General features: G+C 60.8%; 1 protein-coding gene across 3 annotated transcripts in view; it reads right to left on the bottom strand.

The window, feature by feature from the left end:
- Window positions 1-19,298, bottom strand: part of VAV2 (vav guanine nucleotide exchange factor 2) — a 168,684-nt gene that overhangs the window by 132,394 nt on the left and 16,992 nt on the right. For 2 of the 3 annotated variants that reach the window (XM_035015500.1, XM_035015499.1), the window contains exon 2: window positions 3,638-3,754. In XM_035015500.1, coding sequence (XP_034871391.1) covers window positions 3,638-3,754 — 117 coding nt within the window. Of the gene's footprint in view, window positions 1-3,637; window positions 3,755-13,774; window positions 13,844-19,298 lie in introns of those variants that run through there. The other variant, XM_035015501.1, reaches the window with a different exon arrangement.

The following is a 19,298-nucleotide window of genomic DNA, read 5'->3' as shown; positions in this document are numbered from 1 at the left end:
GCTGGGTGGGTGGCTGGGTAGGTGGGTAGATGGATGCGTGGCTGGGCAGGTGGGCAGGTAGATGGGTGGGTGGCTGGGTAGGTAGATGTGTGCATGGGTGTGTGAATGGGTGGGTGGGTGGACGGAGGAATGAATGAATGCACCAGTGCCTTTTCTCCCCAAGGAGTGACTCCTGAAACACGGGAGACAGGAAGCTGAAAAGCAGCTGCTTAGAAAAAGAACAAAGAAACCAGGACAGGGACTGGATCTGAACGCAATCAAACCTTCTTAAATAACACCCCCCCCCCCCAAAAAATTGGAAATTTCTAAAGCAGCCTAAGACTAACTAACCAGCTATTCCATTAGGATCCTTTATACTCCAGAATGCCGTGACTGTATGTAGAAGACAACCATCAAGAAGAAAGACGGAAACCTGCCCCTCCGGGCCCCGGCCCCGCACACCCAGGCCGGGCAGCCTCCCGCCAACCAGTCCCAAACCCTTCCCCCGGATTAAGTGTCAGCAAATCCCTCCACACAGGCTCCAGGCAGGTTCCGGTCAGCAGCAACCAGACTTGGCTCTAGACATCACTCCTTTTGCCCCCCTGGCCTCACCCACGCAGGAGACAAAGGGTCAGTTCTGACCCTACAGAGCGCTGTGCTCAGTACTGGGACAGGCACTGCCTTCCTGCAGACTGGAACTCAGCGCTCCAGGGCAGCAGCGAGGGTCAGCGGGAGGGCAGAGCGAGAAGTCACATCTTCATGGTCTGACGTCAGTGAGGGCCACCAGGCCCATCTGGAACTGCCAGGCCGTGCTGACTGAGCTCCTGGAGGCCAGAAGGTGAATTCGGGCCCACGGGGAAACCTCCGTAAACATCCCTGAAGTGAGGCACAGAAGCTACGCTCTGTCTCTGTGGCCAGATGGAGCTACACACAGGGACCTCCTCGCCAGACCCATCCCAGGAGGTAACACCTGAATAAAGACCAGACGCACTCCTTCTCAGTAGCCTGCCATCAGCAAGCTCTCCTGTCCACTGCTGCACCCTGCCCAGCACCACCCTCCAGGGGTGGGAGAGTCCTGTCCGTCTGGGTACCAAGCAAAGCAGGCCATGGGCGCTGGGGCTTTGCTTGTGTTGGTTTTTCCAGGGTATCCCGTCCCTGGACATCAGGAGGGATTAGCCAAGCAAACAGATTGGAACAGTGGCCCCTCTGGGGAGAGCACGTCCCAGCACCCCAAACCTCTGCTGGCCCCCAGCTTGGAAACGCTAACCACAGGTTTACCTCGGTAAGAAACACGTGCGGGGCAGGAGGAGCTCAACGAGAAGGACACTCAGCCAGATGGACGGGAAGGACGGGGCAGGAGGGGGGGCAGGCCAGGCTCTGCTGGAGCCCCACGTGGCTTCCATGCAGTCAACATGAGGCCAAAGGACAGAGGAGAAGGGAGGCGAAGAACAAGGGTGAGCTTCCTGGGACATGTGCCAGGGACTAAGCACTCCAGGAACACAATTCTACTTCCTGCTCAGCAGACCTCAGAGGGTGGTGTTCTTACCACCATTTTACAAGTAGGATTTGGAGAAACTGAGCCAGTCACTTGGGCATGGCTGCTCGCTGGACTCGAACCCAGCCTGCAAGGGTCCGCAGTTCATGTGCTTAGCTCTCTGGTTCTGTCTTCCAAAGGTGCAGACTTATGAGTAAAATAATAGAGGGAAAAAAATCAGAGGCCACAGATCTATGAGGGTCTAGTTCCGTTTTGGCCAATCCTGGGGCAGGGGGACAGCAACAAATGCTCGGCATTTCAGGACAACCTACTGAGGGGCTGGATGCCTCGCCACCTCCCAAAGCCAGGCAAACAGAGGTCAGAGGCACCGAGTCACCTGCCAAGTCATCCAGCCAATTAGCAGGGCCAGTTTTTCGAGGAGTCTGACTCAAGGGTCACAACATGGAGAGCAGAGGCGGGATGGGGGGAGCTCTCCCCGAGCCCTGCCCTTCCCGGAGCCGAGGGTCCTCAGTGCAAGGCATGAACTGAGGTCCCCACATGCAGCTCGGCACCCGGGTCCGAGGCGTCACCTGGCAACGCCCCACCGCGACTCCTGGTCCAAATCCACTGCCCACTCCTGCCTTCCACAGCAGAGGCCACGGCGTGGCAAAGCATCACCAATTCGACGTGGGCAGACCGGAGGCCAGCTCCAGCAGCAGCCTCCACACAGCCCCTCTGCTTGCAGCTGGGACATCACCCTGGAGCCAAGCCGCCTCCCTGGAACCTCTGACGAGGGGCACCCCCTTGCAAACCGCGTGGCCACATGGTTGGTGGGTCGTACGATGACAGTTTGATCTGAATTTATGTACGTCTTACTTACATCATTGCGTTCAGCGGTAGCAAATCAAAACTAAAATGGAATTATAGACTGAATCATCTGCATTTTAACCGCCAGCCAAGAAATGGATTTGGCCAGGGTGTATCCTGTCTTTTTCTCTAGACGGTTATTGTAAATAGCAGTTCTGTGCATGAGTATATATGTACGTGTGTGTGCGTGCATTCCCTGCCCAGGGCACTGCCACGCACAAGGAAGAACAAGAACAGGAGAGGAGTGGGCGCCTGGGTGGCTCAGTTGGTTAAGCGACTGCCTTCGGCTCAGGTCATGATCCTGGGGTCTCAGGATCGAGTCCCGCATCGGGCTCCCTGCTCAGTGGGGAGTCTGCTTCTCCCACTGACCCTCCTCCCTCTCATGCTCTCTGTCTCTCATTCTCTCTCTAATAAATAAATAAAATCTTTAAAAAAAGAAAAAAAAAAAGAACAGGAGAGGAGTTCCAACCCTCTGAAAGCAACCCCGGGGAACTGAGAAGCCCACTGACGGCAAAGGACACCAGCATGACCCCATCCCACCCTCGGCGCTCCCACCCCAGCACACGTGCCCGGGGCACAGGGAAGCAGGGCGGCCTGGGGCCCCAGGAAGGGGCATCACAGCAGCAGGGACGTGAGTGAGCCTTTCCGGGGGAAACAGAAACTGATAAGAAGTGGCAATCACACAGGGATGGGCTCTTGAGGGGGTCCCTGAATCTCCTTTCTAGCGAATTCCAGAACCCGGGGAGAGTCCCATCAGGCCAGGTGGCTCATGGGGAAGTCCTGGCTACCGACGGTAGGCCTAGCACTGGAACGGACTTCTCCGCACTCACAACAGCAAATACAGAAGTCCCCCTGCATTTCATAAATCATGTATTCACAGCACATTTCCTCAAACACCCAGTCCCCGATGATGCTTCTCCGATAAATTAAGCAATAAATATCTTCTGATGTTTCCCATCAGCAGGTGGAAATGGGCTCCTCGGGCAGTCCGGGAAGCGGCTGTCTGGCTGAGCCTGTGCAAAAGCCCTGGGGGGGGGGGGGGGGCGCGTGGTGCCGTCCTTGGAGAGTGCACGGAGACTGGGGACCCCCCAGGTTGCGCACAGCACAGAACCAGCTCTTCCTTCGAGCCCTCAGCCTCCATCCATCAGAAGACATAATGGTCCCCATCCCAGCCTGCCCGTGCGGGACACAGGGGTGGAAAGGCCCTCGTGGCGCCGTGTTGGAGGGACCAGGCCTGTCCCGTCCGGCCCCCCACCCCCACCCCGCACTGAGCTGGCACTCGGCCACTGCGCCCGGACACTGGAGAAGACCACTCACCTTCCCAAAGTCTCGGACGTCGAAGAGGTCAAAGGGGTCAAACAGCTCGCTGTTTCTCAGTCCAAATTTATCGTGGCAGACTTTAAGGAAGGTGCGGATGTTCTTCAAGCACAGGAACTAGAGAAGAGAAGAGAAGAACGCTGAGCCTGTAGGGTCTGTAAGAGCGGCTGTCACCGCAGCAAACTCTGGCTCCCGGCTGCCGGCAGAGATGCGCACTCGGGCCCTGGGAAGCCTCAGCCCCGCCGGCCCGCTGGTCCGGACGCCACCAGTACCCCCGGCTCACCTTGGCCACTCATGACCCTTTGTCCCGCACCCCCACCCAGAGGATCCCCCGCAGATGATCGTGACTGGAAATATGCTGGTCTTGAGTCAGCAAAAACAGCACGAACACACGCACGCACGCACACTTGCATGCACACACTTACTGCCTTCCCCGGCACAGACCTGCCCCCGTGGAAGCTGTCCTGTCCATGGAGGACGCCGGGAACGGCACACACCAGTCATGGCGGGAGCCTAGGGGACGCACCAGGGCCAGAGTCCCCAGATCCACATCCGGGGCGTCTCCTCCACCCAGCAACCCCACATCTGAGCTCCCACCCGCACTGCGCTTGGCGAAGCAACTGGGGCGGGAGGTTTGGGGTTGGGAGCTGAACGGGATCGCCGGCTGCAGTCCCCGTGGAGAAGGAGCTGGTAAAGAAGGCATGGGGGCAGCAGACCAGGTGGCCTGGAGAGCAGGATTTGGAGTGGCTCAGCCCCAGGTTCAAATCCTGTCCACTGATTCCCATTTGCAGGACCAGGGACAGTGGCTTCGGCTCCTGAGGCCGGCTTTCCAACCGATGTCTCTGTCTCGCTGGGTTGTGTACCCTGAGGGAACCGTGAGCGCTTGGGTGTGGTAGCAACGGCCCACCAGTCCAGTTGGCAAGGGCGTCCCCGAGGCAAGGACAGCGGCATGCATGGTGCGGGGTCCTGGAGCTTCAGAGCGCTTGTCCTCATCAACAGCCACTCCCTAAGGGCCCAGGGCAGCAAGACAAGTAGAGTGTGTGCCACCCACCGGAAACGCAAACACAGGGACAGAGACGAAGGGCAGTCTGCAATCACAAGCTACGGCTGGCCCAGCATAAACCGAGCGGCATCTCACTTGCCCGTGTGCCCCCCGCAGGCCGTGCCCACCCCCGGCCCCGGAGCTGGGCTGGGCCGCTCCTCCCGCCCCGGCCACGGCTGGTCCCCGGTCACGGCCGACAGACTCACTGGCTTCGTGTGCGTACGGTGTTTTCTGAACCAAGCAAGAGCAAACCGCAGATGCGACCCCCCTGCCCCCCCAAACATCTGAGGGCACCCAAGAACAAAGACTCCCTCTTCCACAATCAGAGCACCCACGTCAGCAAATCAACGTGGATCCCACACGTCCTCGTCTACAGATGGTACTTCCTCACGTTTCCCCAACAGAGGACAACCATGATGTCCTGACAGCAAAGAACATTCTGGCCCCAGGTCCAATGATGTTTCTTGTCATTTCTCTTTCATCTCCATAAGCCTACCACCGAATGCCCCCACAGAACTTTCCAGAAGGATGGCTGCATTCTGTGCACCTGCTGTGCAGCTGGGTAGTCACAAGACCCACGTGCTCACTGAGTGCTGGAGGTGAGGCTAGTCCAACCGAAACACTACATTGTCAATTTTATTCTAATTAACTTAAATTGAACAGCTACGGCTGCCGGTTTGGGCCTCAAATGCTCCTCAGTTTTGTCCTCTGTGACCTGAAGCTTCTGGATCATATGGACACAAAAGGACAGACACGGCAGGAGCCCACTTACACGAGGCCGAACTCCCAGAGACGGGCAGAACAGTGGCGCCGGCAGGGGAGGCTGGGGAGTCTGTGTCTCCTGGGGACGGCTGCAGTTTGGGACGATGAACAAGTTCTAGAAGTGACACACGTGATTGTGACCTAACACCGTGAAGGCACCTAATGCTACCAAATTGTACATGTATTAAAAATGCTTAGTGCTGGTAAATTTAGGGGGCCCCTGGGTGGTACAGTGGGTTAAGCAGCCGACTCCTGGCATTGGCTCAAGGTCATGATTTCAGGGTTGGGGGATCAAGCCCCATGTCAGGTTCCATGTTCAGTGGGGAGTCTGCTTGAGATTCTCTCTCTCCCTCTGCTCCTCCCCCCACAAAAAAATAAATGTCGTGTATCCTGATTTTACTCCAGTAAAACAAAAAGTTAACTAAAAAAAGAGCAACGGAAAAAGAGACCCAACAGGAAGGCCATGTGCTGGTGGGGGCAGAGATCCAGGGGCGCTCCCGTGTACCGAAGAAGGCCAGCGACGGCCGGCAAACCACCGGAAGAGGGGAGGGGCCCCGAGAGAGAGCCCGGCACACCCCTCGACCGAGCATTCAGCCTCCAGAACCGTGAGGATACGCTTCCTCTGCTTTAAGCCCCCCAGTCTGTGGGCCAGCAACAGGCCGCCCCAGCCTGCACCCCCCGGGTCCCTGCTGGTGTCAGACCGTCCCGCCCACCCTGCAGCCTCAGCCCAGCTCCACGGCTGTCTGAGCATCGCCTGGCGCCAATTTCCACTGAGCATCCACGTTATGTCCTCCTCAGCCTCCCATTTTTAGAGTTAATTACACGGCTCCTAACCGTAATTGCAGCCGGCGAGGCCAGGCTTCCTTTTGGGGCTCAGGACGGGCGGGCGCCCCTTGCCCTGCGGGCACAGCGTCTGCCTGCCTGGCCCCTCCCCACGGCAGCCGCGGGGGCCCCAACCTCCCAGGACCAAGCCCCGCGCAGCTCGCGGCCACGAAAGGCTGGCCCCGGGAAAACTGCGGCACACAGACAGGTTCAGACCCCGGGCAGAGGGACAGGGCAGAACTGGGCCCCACGGCAAGAGCAGGCGGCATCCTTTGGGGAGAGCGTCCCGAGTGCCCGGCCGGCTCTGGATGCCTTTACCCCCCACCCTCCAATCATTCAGCCCATTTCTCAGGAGAGGAAACTGAGGCTCCCCAGTAGAAGGGGGTGGAGCCGAGACTGGAACCCACGCAACAGTGAAGGTCCTTTGAGAGGACAGGTGTCACGCGGCCCGGGCCGCTCCTACCATCTGCTGCACTTAGCACTCATGTCCCTTGCCCTCTCACAGGTGGCCTGCTCTGAGTGATGAGATTCACGGGCACTCCACCCACCGCACCGCTGTACAATTAGGGGAGTGGCCGGACACAGAGAGGGGCAGAGCAAGGAAGGGCCGGCCCTGTGTCCGGACTCCTGCCCCTTCCTCTTTCCACTCAGCGGGGGCAGCGGGCCTGCTGTTTCTGCTGCTCGCGTCCACTCGCCTGACCGCCGGCCTCTCCCCCCTCACCACCCCTGGGCTCAGGAGGGCAGGGGCCCAGGCCTGGCCAGTCAGAGGCCCACAGTCCCTCGCTCACAGCAGGGACGGCTTCAGACTGGGAAAGAGACTCCCGAGGGCAAGATGAGGAGAGGATGCCGTGGGCACATCCCAGCCACAGGCTGAGTGACGGCAGGTGAGGGAGGGTCCAGACAGTGGCCAGTGCCAGGCCGGAAGCTGCCCATCCTTGTCCTGTGGCCAGAGAAGGCCAGGCTGCGGGCCGTGTCCCTGTGGCCGTAGGGGCGAGTGGCCTTCTTCTCTTTGCTCGGCCCACCAGGCCCTCCATGAGGGACAGCCACAGCTTCACCAGCATCTAGAGACGAACGCTCAGGCCCAGAAGTCCAGCTAAGTGGACACAATAAGGGTCTGTCCCCGGAAAACTGGCCCCCTGACAAGCGACAAGCGGCCCAGAGTGGAGTAGGCCCCCACCGTGTTTGTTCAGGGCACCACCCACCCGCTGCTCCCCCAGCCCCAGCCCACGGGGAGGGCCCTAGTCACTGCGCCAAGAGATAGGCCGCCCGTGCATTGGACTCCTGACCCCCTGTCCCACCCACTCATCAGGGTGAAATCAGATTAGCGAGAACACACAGGCTCTGTGCCCAGTCGCCCCCCACCAGCCTCGCAGGGCCTGCTGCCCACTGTCATCTGTCATTCGCCTTCAAAAGGCCCGCCCCAGCACGGGATCCCGGACGTGAGAGGCAGGGCCGGCCCTGAGAGCCAAGACCCCACGTCTGAGCCACGAGGCCCCAGAGCACCCTCGGGGGTGGGCTTCCTGGCCCCACACGGCCACTGCTCCCCCACATGGAGTCGTGGAGGAGACCTGGACAGCCTGGCCACCGGGCAGGGCGGGCTTCAGACCTCCGTGCCCTCTCCTGTGGCCCCTCGTGGGCGAGCTGGAGTGGAAAATCGGACACCCTGCCCCCAGAACTCACATCCACCGGCATCCACCACATAGGCCCAGGGCCAGGGGCTGCTCATGTACTTCAGCACTGAGAGGGAGGTGCAAAAGGGGAAACTGAGGCTCAGTGAGGCAAAGCCACTTGGTTAGCAGGCTCCTTCTGGGGATGTGCGGTCTGAATGAAGCATTGACAGAGGAAGGTAACGGGGCCCGCAGCATGCCGACACGCTCCCGCACACGAACCCACCCAACACCTGCAGCGGCCCTGTGAGGCGTGGAACGTGACTGCCCCATTCCGCCGACAGACACAGTGAGGCTCGGAGAACTGGCAAGGAGGAGGAGGACCTCTCAGGGTGGCCCCTCACCTCCTCTTACAGGGCCTGTCCCAGGGGAAGTCCCTTGGCCACCTCACCAGCTGGGTCAGGAGGCCAGGGGCCTGCTGAGCCCTGCGGCGATGCCCAGCTAAGGGGGGGCCCCACAGGGAAAGCCCCAGGCTGGGCTCCATGGATGCCCCTGACCTTCCCCTGGCCCCTGTAAACTGCCCCTGACATGAAACTACCCCCGGCTGGCATCCCCGGCCTTCCCAGTCCTGGGGTCCCAGCTGCCCCTGGGGCAGGGCGGGAAGGCTCAGCTGCAGACCCGCAGCGGGCACGTCTGGTGGGCAGAGGCCTGGCCTGGGTGCTCCAGGTCCACACCCACCTGTCCTCTCCATGCCCGTCTCTCCATCTGTAAAATGCAGAAAGAAAACCCTGCCCCCTGAGTTCTAGGATGCTGGGCCCCTCCCTCGAGATGACTGCTTTAGAAAGTGTCGGCTGACCCTGGGCCATCTCCCCCAGGACATCCCGAAGTCCCTGTTCCCAGAGCTTCCCTGTGATGTCATGCTCTGGAACGGTGGAGCCAGGGGATGGGGCCCTGGGATCGGCACTCAGGGCCAACCTCCCTCCAGGCCACAGTCAGCTGGAGTGCTGGGGAGTGCCCACACCCAGGCGGACCTGGGTGGGCCCTTCGTCCACACCTCTGCTGGCTTCTCACTACCAGCCTCACCCCTCAACCCTGCTGCCCAGAGGCAGGGGGAAGAGACAGAGGCCAGCCAAAGGCCTCCAGGAGATGGTGTGTCTGAGTCTGGCTGCTCACACCCAAACCAACGAGCACGGGGAGATGAACAGCACCCTCCCCGTGCCCCCTGCTCAAGAGAGACCCACAGACACCAAAGCCCCTGAGGGCGCTGGAGGGAGACGGGGCGTATCAGCTTCCCAGCCACCCCCACAACAGGACTGCCTCTTACAACCTCTGCCTTTCTGAGAGAGGTGGTGGGGAGCGGGGGGTCCTCCGTATTCGAATTTCCACGGATACAGCGGAGTGTTCCTCAAATGTCTCAACAAGTGGCATAAAGCTGCACTTCCCCATGACAAACCGCATGCCGCCCCGCTGGAGTGACACTGACCTCCGGGGCCGCGCCGCTGATCAGACGCTCTGACTGGCAGCTGACACGCCTTTGATCAATAAAAACGGGAAAAGGAATTAACTTCTTGTTTTATTTATGCCGTGCTCATTCCAAAATCCTTTTAAAATGGCTTCATTATTATATAACAGATGCAGCGTGCTGGAATGGATCTTTCCAACTTGGGGCCCTGGGAATAAATAAACAGGAGGCCTGGGGGTGACAGGCTAGCCAGACACTCCATGGGATAGAAACAGAGACCATCTTCTCCCCCTGGGTCCCAAACACCTGGGACAAGAGGGGGGCTCAGTATCTCGTGAATGAGGGAAAGAGAGAGTGTCTGTGAAGCATGCTTGGGTGTCCCAAGGGTCAACGCTCCAAAATGGCTTGCTGTCCCCCCCAAGCATCCGTGACCCATGAAGGCTTTAGAGGCATCCGGGGAACCCATGAGCCGATGTCACTGCTTGGGGGAGGCCCTCACTTCCCGAAGCGTTTCTTCCGGAAACAAGCGGGCAGGTGGAATCTGGGATTGGCATGTCCACTTTCTCTTGCAAACGTCGGTACCACCCATGGGCCCCTCTGCACAGCCGCTAGGGTCCACCCACTCACCATGCCAACAACTCGGGGAATGCGGGTCATTTATCACCCACTTCAGATGAGGACACTGCAGCTCGGGAGGTCCGAGCAGGGACTGGAACTCCACAGCCCGGGTGGTCAACGTTAACACCGAGGGGCTTCCCTCACCGGCACAGGGCCCACGCTGCCGAGCCTGGCCCCAGGGGCGCTGCACCTCATCCCCTGCTCCAGGCAGGGAAAGCGCAGGCCAGGCTGGGGCTTACTGTGCAGTGTCGGGGGCCCGACTGAACAGGAGCTCTTCCTGCACTCGGGCCACTTCCTTGGCTGCACGCTCACTGGGAGCCCCGGCGCCGGCGGGCTGATGGAGGAACGCGGGCCACCTGTACGCAGGGCCAGGCTCCCCTCTGGGAGCGGAGGGCGGCGCTGCCTTTGTACGGAGGCGGTCTGCCAGAGGCCAGCCTCGCCCAGGTCAAGGGCAGGCCTCGTCCAGCTTGGCGGCACCGTGCCCACCACCTGCCGAACGGAGCGACACAAAGGATACAAGGCCGCAATGTCTTTCGCTTCACCGCGTGGCGAAGGCGTCCAGCACGTTAAGTCTCTCACGCTCAGATGCGCTGAGACATCGTCAGGAGGCATTTTCACTCTGTCCAGCAACGAACATCCGCAGGGCCCGCGCCAGGCACCGCCCTGAGCCCTGCAGGCTCACTTCTCAACACGGTTCCCGAGCTGTCTCGTATTCCCATTTTACGGTGGAAACACGGCGCGAGGACCACCCACTCCAACAGGTGGCCAGGGGAGGGTCCGGGCCTAACCCAGGTGGTCTGGTCCAGCCCCAGGGGGCGGGGTGGGAGCGGGGGGCTTCCCTCCTGGCTTCTGTCAGGGCTGATTCCTGCACACGCCTGGCTTCGGGGACCTCTGGCTCCCAGCAAGCACCAGCACGAACCAAGCCCCCGAAACCCAGTGTGCCGGGCTCCCCGCCAACTGCCCTGCCAGTCTGTCTGTTTGTCTGCAGTCCCTGAGCCGTGCGTGGGCAGCAGGTTCTAACAGGTGAGGAAGTTGAGCTCTCCAGCAGGAGGATGCAGGCGGATGGCGAGCAAAGCCGAGCTAGCGACAGCTACAGACAATTAATCTCTGCCCTGACCTTAAAGTACTTCCTCCTCAATGCCTGGGGAGAAACTCACCAAGGAAAGCAATTCTGGAAAAGTACCAGCTTGGAAGCCTGAGCAGAGCAGGTAGGCAGCTCATGCCCATTCAATCCAGTCAGCAGACACTTAATAGGCGCCTACTGTATGCCAGGACCTGCCCCGCGGTCCCGGGCTCGAGGACACGGACAGGGGAGCAGCAGGGACCGCTGTAGAAACCACAGCTGTCCGAGAAGAGAATCTGGGATTTCCGTCCAATACCTGGGTGGAAATTGTTCCCAGCAGTCCTCAAAAGACCCGCCGCTCCGCCTAATGGCCTGCATGAGCCTGAGGGATAAAGCGTGGCCCGTGTTATGAGACTTCAAGGTCAGGGTCCAACCAAAGGTTTTCTGCAAAGCCAGCAGGAAATTGCTTTTCTAGGATTTCCCTGCGCAGCCAACCATCTTCCCTGAGCAGGCTTCTGAACACCGGAGGGTTCAAATGCCACTCTCCCGCTGCCTGGCTGCTCTGGGCAGGCATGGCTCAGGGAGATTAGCGCTCGGCCACTGCCTGGCACGGCGCCCCCCGCATCCCCCCCCAACCCCAGGATCCACGGCCCCTCTCTTCCCACAGCCCAGCACAGACCACTAACACCAGCTCACAAGCCTCCTGTGACGTCGCCCCTGACCCGGCCAACTCATTTTCTCCACCTCCTCTTCCTCCCAGAAAAGCGGCCTCGGAGGTCAACCTCAGAGCAAGCTCCTCTCTCCACTGCAATTTGGGCAATCCGATTCCGGAGAGATCCTAGCAGAACACGTTCGGCTCTTTTTGTTTTCCTGTTGCCTGCTGAAATTAAAGCCAATGCGTCCCCGAATGGGCAGCACATACCAGATTATGGCGCTCCTGTCTGATCGTGCAAATCTCATTACTCCTCCCTGCTGGGCTGCAAATATTGAGGGAAAATAAAACCGAAGCACCAGAGAGCTTCTGAAACAAGAAGACGGCAAGAAGCCTCTTCCATGCCCTGAACCAAAGGCAGACGGCGAGGTGGGAGCCGCGGCCTCCACTGCAGGAGGCCCTTCGCCAGCCGTGTGTGCAGCCACGTGTCCAAACCCGTCCCAGACAAGTTGCCCCACAGTCAACCCTTCCCTGGCGGGTTGACACCCCATCTGGTGAGCCTGACTGCAGTCCCTGGGGCTCGGGGAGAGTGAGCACCTGGGGAAAGTCAGCATGCGGAGGGAGGGGACTCTGAGTGCCTTCTTCCTTGCGAGAAACCCCTCCCCCTGATGGGGCTGGCCGGGTGTACCCCCTGGAGCACCCGTCCCCTGCTCTGGGGGATGCCCACAAAGCCCCAATCATGGGGGGGGCAGCCTCACCTCCTCCCCACCAGAGTCAGTGTGCTCCATGAGGTCCAGCCCAGTAGCCCAGCCTGGACATGGGGACCACCACTTCACCTCTCCACGCCTTGGTTTCCTTCCCTGTCAAACGGGGCGATACCCACGGCAGCCACCACCAGGGGCAAGCCACGTTCCCCGAATCAGGGAGCACGCTCAGGCCTTTAGGCTGACCAGTTCTGTTGACGTTAACATGATCAGTGTAGCACGGACACAATCCCCATTTTACAGATGAGGAGACTGAGGCTTGAGGAAGTTATCTACCAACTGTACGGGGGGTTGAAAGGTGACCCCCCAAAAAGACATGTCTGTGTCCTGACCTCTAGAATCTGTGAATGTGATCTTATTTGGAAAAAGGGTCTAAGCTGATGTAATTAGGGATCTCAGGATGAGATCATCCTGGGTTGGGGTGGCCCTAAAGCCGACGGCAAGGGCCCCTTATAGGAGACCCAGTGGAGTCACAGGAAGAAGTGGAGAAGCCGTGTGAGGACAGAGCAGGGATGAGAGGGACACCGCCCCGAGCCACGGACACCTGGGCCACCAGGAGCTGGGAGAGGCAGGGAGGACCCTACGCAGGGCCTTGGGAGGGAGCGTGGCCCAGGCAACACCCTGATCTCAGAGCTCTGGGCTCTGGAGTTGGCAGAGTGTTGTAAACCCCCAGTGTGGTCATTTTTCATGGCAGCCCCAGGTCGCTCGCTGGGCAGAGGCAGCCCTTATGCCCTGAACCGCTCCATGACCTCACCACCACAAGCGTGGCGCCCACAGGCCCTCAGCGAAGGTATGCGGGATGGATGGATGGATGACGTGGGTTTTGATGAGAAACTAAGGCAAGAGTCCTGTTGCCCACGGGTCCCCCACGGCCCCTACCCAGGTGGGAGCCCCTGCATCCTACACCTGGCACACTGGGCCCCCAGCTTTAACTCAGGGCTCTGGTGGGATGTGCCTCTGCCTTCTGAACATCACGGTGCCTGGTCCAGCTCCAGACACCCCTGAAATGAGGTGTGGGGCTCAGGCAAACTCAGCCAGCTTTCAGGCAGAGAGACTGGGGTTCAAATCTGAGCCTTCCCCTTGCCACACTCGCCAGGGAGCCCTGCCCCCATGGCCCTAGCTCCAGGCTGAGGGCACAGCTAAAGTCCCCGGACCCCCATCCAGTGGCTGCCTCCATGTTGTACAAGAGGGTGCCCAGTCGAGCACCCCAAAATCAGGGGACCGGAGTAGGCCTGTGGTTCCCCACCCCCAGCAGGCCTGTCTGTCCCCCCCACTCTGTGAAAGCCACCCTCTCACCCAGGGGCTGCAGCCCACGTCGGGGCAGCTGAGACCCCCTCTCACTCACCCGGTACAGCAAGTGACTCCCACGTGTGGCAACCCCATGCCTCACACAGGGCATCTTCAAGGCCCCATCACCTTGGGGACACCAAGGGACATAAGACATCCTCCGCCGCCGCCATTCCAGAAGTGCAGCAGAGAGCATCCCTCAGCAGCGTGCGGATGCTCGTGGGGAATCCCTCCTCAGGTGGACACACCATCGCAAGAAGGGGCAAGTGTCCTGTTCCGTTGTATCCCACAGCTCCCGGGGGTTCCTGAGAGGAGCTGGGCGCCCCAGGAGCTGTCACTTCCCCCCAGACACACACAGACACACACACACACACAGCTGACATCTGTCCGTCCATCCATCCGTCCCCGCACGCAGAGTCGAGGCTGCTGAATCAGCTCCGTCCCACAGTGGGGGCCGGGGGGTGACCACCCAGCCAGCCAGCCAGCAAGGCCCCACAAGGGGCAGCGTCCATGCAGCACCCAAGCTGGGGAGAGGCCTTCTCGGGCTGCCTCTCTCTCTGCAGGGGCCACGGGCCTTGCCAGAACCACCGCTCCCCAGATGTTAGCAAGGATCCAAAGCGCCCAGAGCGGAGCAGCACGTAGTAGGTGCTCAGTGAAGCCAGACGCTGGCCCCAGAGGGCTGCAGGAGGAGGGGGGACTCATCCCCTGTGCAGAAGCGGGAGGTCGGGCTGTAGAGGCAGCTGAGAGCCCACTGTGCCCCCCTCCCTCGTTCACTCCACAGCTACCGTGAGTGGGACCTGCTCCATGTGGGGTGCACGAGGGGGCATGCATGCCGAGCACGTCTGTGTCGTGACGAGTAAAGCTCAGCACAAGCATGTCTGCAGGTGGACAAGGACTCGGGGAAATGTATTTTGCAGTCCAAGCAGGGGGGGATAAGAGGTACACACGTCGTCCCTTCTGTGTTTAAATGCTGTTCCTTTTCATGAGACCACCAACGGCGTACCATAAATGCTCGGTTGAGCTCGGTGAGAAGGGAAGGGTATTGCTCAAGAACCCAGGAGGCTCCACCAGCCCCGGGAACTGGGGGGGGGGGGGACCAGGGACGCTTCCCAGGCTCGGTCTGCAAGGAAGATGCCGGCTCCCTGGGTGGGGGGCAGGGCCGCAGAGGTCCCGCTTCTTGGAACACCCGTCCATGGGGTCTCAACCTGTCAGGAGCCCCGGTCTCTTCAGGGGCTTCACTCAATCAAATACTCATCCATGCCCCAAAAGGCCACATGTCATTTATGGCCCAGGCAGTAGGGATCCCACAGGGAGCCACCCCTCCGTGAAGAAGCCAGGGAGAGGTTCCGACTCCTGATGCCAATGCTGGGCAACTCGCCCCCACTCCCCTGCCTCCCTCGCGCAAGGGACGCCCTTTACGTGTGAAATCTCAGCTGTGCCTTCTGAAGTCAGTTCTCTCCCAATTTCTGTTCCCACGCTGACTGCTGCCTACCCACGGGCTCCCCACGGGCTCCCACGGGCTCCCACGGGCTCAGAGAGGCCGGCCGTGACCTCAGGAGGGAACTGTAGACGCTGCTCTCCATCCCGGGAAAATGAGCACGGGAACGCTCCCGAATCAGGACCTCATCTCCTCCCCTGCCCGGTCTTGTCACCCTGGCAGCCAATGAGGGCAGAAGGACACTGGACACGCACCTCCATTTGGTGCATAGCTTGCTGGGGACCGTGGACAAGTCTCTGCCCCCCTCAAAGCCTTGGTGAGCCTGGAGCTCGGGGAGATAGACCTCCGGGAGAGGGGGAGGGAGGGGTCCTGCAGCTTCGACAGGGGTTTGAACGAGGCCCCCCCCCACACCCGCTAGGAGGGCGACTACCGACCACACGGAACGCACGTGGGCAAGAGCTCCCGTGCAAAGGGGTGGAGCAGCTCCTGAAAACACTAACAACAGAATCACCGTAGGACCCAGCGAGTCCACCTCTGGTATTTATCCAAAGAACTGACAAAGAGACGTATGCACAGCCGGTTCACGGCAGCCAGAGGTGGAAGCCGCCCAGCCATCAACGGACGACGGACAAACACAACGTGGTGCGGCCACACCGTGGAGTATTATTCAGCCTTAAAAAGGATGGAAATCCTGACACCGGCCACGACGTGGATGGGCCTGCAGGACGTGATGCTGAGCGGAAACAGCAAAAGGACGAGGTGCTGCAGGACCTGCTCCCACGAGGCTCCGGAAAAGCCAGGGTCACAGAAACACAAAGTAGAGCGGTGGATGCGGGGCTGGAGGGAGGGGCGCATGGGGGGTCGTTTAGCGGGTGCACTTTCAGTTTTTCGGGATGAATAAGTTCTGGCATCGGATGGTGGGGGACGGCTGCACCACCGCGTGAATGCACCCAATGCCGCTCAACTGTGCCCTTAAAAACGCCTAAGACGGTAAACCTCCAGCTCTTTATTTCACCACAATAAAAAAACTGGATGGCTCGCCAGGACCCCCCCATCCCCCGCCGCCGCGGGTCACTTGATGCATCTTGAGCCCCAACCGGTCCCTCCCTGCCCCCGGCCCCACAGGAGGGTCTCGGGCTGTCTCAGGAGCAGCAAAACCAGGCTGTGATGGACACTGGGGGCCTGGGGGCCTCAAAGTCACAGGGACACAGGCCTGCCTGGGACGGGAGTCCGGAAACTGCCCCATATTGTCTCTTCTTTTCATTCTTCCAATAATTGGATGTTACTTTCAGGATTTCTTAAAAAACCATCTCCACTCTGGGATGGCTTTTGGAGAAATGCGTCTTGTGAACGTATTAAAAACCCAGCTGGGCCAGCGCAGCATGCTTCTGAGGACGCAGCCTTCTCTTCTCTACCGGAGAAGCTGCACTTTCTGGAAATTCCAGCGGCTCCAGCACCAGGCCCAGGGCAGAGCACCGAGCACCGAGGGGGCACGGGGAGCAGGGAGCGGGGGCTCCATTGTCTGCCAGGAGCAGCTGGGCTCTCGCCCCTGAACTGAGGTCAGGAATGTTCGCAGCTGCAGACTCACCCTCCGCCCACAGTCAGGCGGGAGCCAAGCGGGGGAGGGAGGCTGCGGGGCGGGGGGGGGGGGGGGGGGCCTGGGGGCAGGGGCGAGCATGCCCCCAGCTGTCCCCACATGGGAAAGCTGAGCCAGAACTGGGCGTTTCAGCTGCAGGCAGCCAAGCTCCAGCCATGGCCCCACCTGCTCAGGATGCTCCAGGGAGGGCAGACAGCAGACGTGGCGGCTCACCTGCCCACGGCACCCAGGGCCCTGGAGCCCCTCTGGGCTGGGATGACCAGCACCAACCACCTCACCAAGTGGGGAAACTGAGGCCCCCCCGGGCCAGCTGCCTGCGGGGTCCGTCTGATTGTAACGGAAGGAAAGGTGCCAGGGACAGCACTCCAGGGGTAAAACTTTGCTCTTCATCTTTTCTCCCAAAATAGGAACAGCCTCTCCTAGATATGGGGGGGGGGGTAGTCTGGATGGAATGAAACAAAAGCCCACATGTGCTCCAGCCCTAAAGCACCACTTACCACGTGAGGCCTTTCTGCCTTCCACACTCTTGACCCTGTATTTTTTGTTGTTACAAAACGGCCTGCTGGGGAAAATGCACAGCTCTGGGCCCCGGCATTTCCTTGCGGGCACGTGGCACCCCGCGCCGGGCGTCGGGGACCCTCCCCGGGCTGGGGTCACACACTGCAGCGACGCCCGGCCACTGGGCCTTCGGGGTGTTCCCACAGTTTCACCATCACAGTCACACGACGGTGAGCGGCTCTGTCCTGCACAGGCCATTCCCACAGCTGAGCCCAAGGCTCCGTGTCCGCTACAGGGGGCGTCCTGGTGGAGCGCCACCGTCCCTGACGGTCACAGCCCAGCGGCCTTGGGCAGAGACAGGCTCCACCAAGTGAGAGTGGCTGGGCGGACGAGCGCCCCGGGAAGCCCCCAGCACGGTCCCCCACCGTCCTGTGTTCGCTCACTCCTCCCTCACTCCACCTTCCCCCCAACGGCCACCAGGCCCTGCACGGTGCCAGGCATGAGGGCACCCCGAAGGACAGCGCACCCCTTTGCCCACCCCCCACGGGAAGAGACAGTTAAAGCCAGGCTCCCAGGCCGGGCCTGCAAGGTGCCCGCCCACCCGGGTGTTATTTTCAAGAGAAGGGGGGCGGCCGAGGGAAGTGAGAGTGCAGCGGAGCGGCTCGGGGTGGGGAGGACTGCACAGCCCGCCAGCTGCAGGGCCCCGGGGTGGCCCGGGGTGGGCCAGAGCGCGGGGACCCAGAGGCAAGCCCCCGCGGTCAGAGGCGCTGGTGGAGAAGGCAAGATGGAGACAGATGCCGGATCGTGGAGTCTCAAGCCACGGGACGCCTGGCGCCCCCGGACGCCGGGTGGGAGGGGCCGTGCCCCGGAGCCTTCGAGGCAGCACGGCCCTGCCAACAGCTGGAGGCACGTCCTTCCCGAGGGATGCTGCCCACTGCTCCAGAGGGAAGAGTGAGCCACGTAACCCAGCTGCGGGACACCAAACCCACCGCAGAGAGACGTGGTCTGCTCAGGCACACCATGTCGCTGGTGCTCAGGGAGGTCAGAGCTGCCCCTCCCAGGCCCAGGCTGAGCCAAGAAAGTTCTGGCCCGTGGGGGATTTCATCATCTGGCCGCTAAAATGCTAACCACGAGAGACTGAGCCTTACTTCCCCACCTCCCCGGGTCCCCGGAGAGGCCTCTCCACCTCTGAGCAAAGGCCAGGGTGGCCCAGGGGCTCAGGACGTGCAGCTGCTCACCCGGGAGGCTCGCTCAGGGAGCTGCACCCCAAACCCTGTCTCCACGTGACAGCACTGCCAACTACTTCCTCAAGCCAGGAAATCCAGCACGATCTGAGAGGAAAGGGGAAGCTAAGTGCATTCAGTTTCCTCCTTTCTAGGAGTCTGCTAACACCAACAGTCAGGGAGAACAGGGAGGTGGCTCTCAGCTAGGGCGAGGCTCTTTCCTCTCTCCAGACAGCTTACGACGTGGGACCTTCCGCCAGCCCAGGCCTGTGGCACTTTGTCAATCCAACTACAACACCCTCTGTTTAGTAAAGCAGTCCGCGCCCCAGGAAGAAGGCATCTCGGATTCAGAGAGACGGGGTCCAGATCCGGGTCCAGATTCAGGGTCCTAGACTCTGAAAAAGGGGTCCTAGACCCAGAGAGAAGGGGTCCCAGATCCAGGGTAAGGGGGTAGCTGCAGCTTCCTCACGGTCGCACGGAGCCGGGCCCCCCACCTTGCCAGGCCAGGGCGTGAAAAGCCCCCAAGGACAATACCAGCTGAGTAGGAGCAGAGCTGGGAGCACCAGGCAGGGGAGGTCATGGGGGGGAGGGGGTGCTTGAGCCACCCTGGAGGAGCCTAAGGTGGGGGAGGCAGGAGGCAGGTGCTCGGAGAAGGGGAGGGGTCACGAGGCTGGGCACCCCAGAGCAGCTCCAAGGCTGACCGCACGCAGATGCTTGCTCCAGGGAAGGCACATAAGCAGCCGGTTCCACTCCATCGCCCACGCCCCCAGCAGACATCGCTAATCTATCTAAGGAGAGTGTGTCCCCCTCCATCGCCCACGCCCCC

This window comes from Mirounga leonina, unplaced genomic scaffold (genome assembly GCF_011800145.1).
Source record: "Mirounga leonina isolate KUSES-001 unplaced genomic scaffold, KU_Mleo_1.0 Mir_170, whole genome shotgun sequence".
Classification (NCBI taxonomy): domain Eukaryota; kingdom Metazoa; phylum Chordata; class Mammalia; order Carnivora; family Phocidae; genus Mirounga; species Mirounga leonina.
The sequence above is the reverse complement of the archived record's forward strand: the minus strand, read 5'-3'. Positions and strand labels throughout refer to the sequence as shown.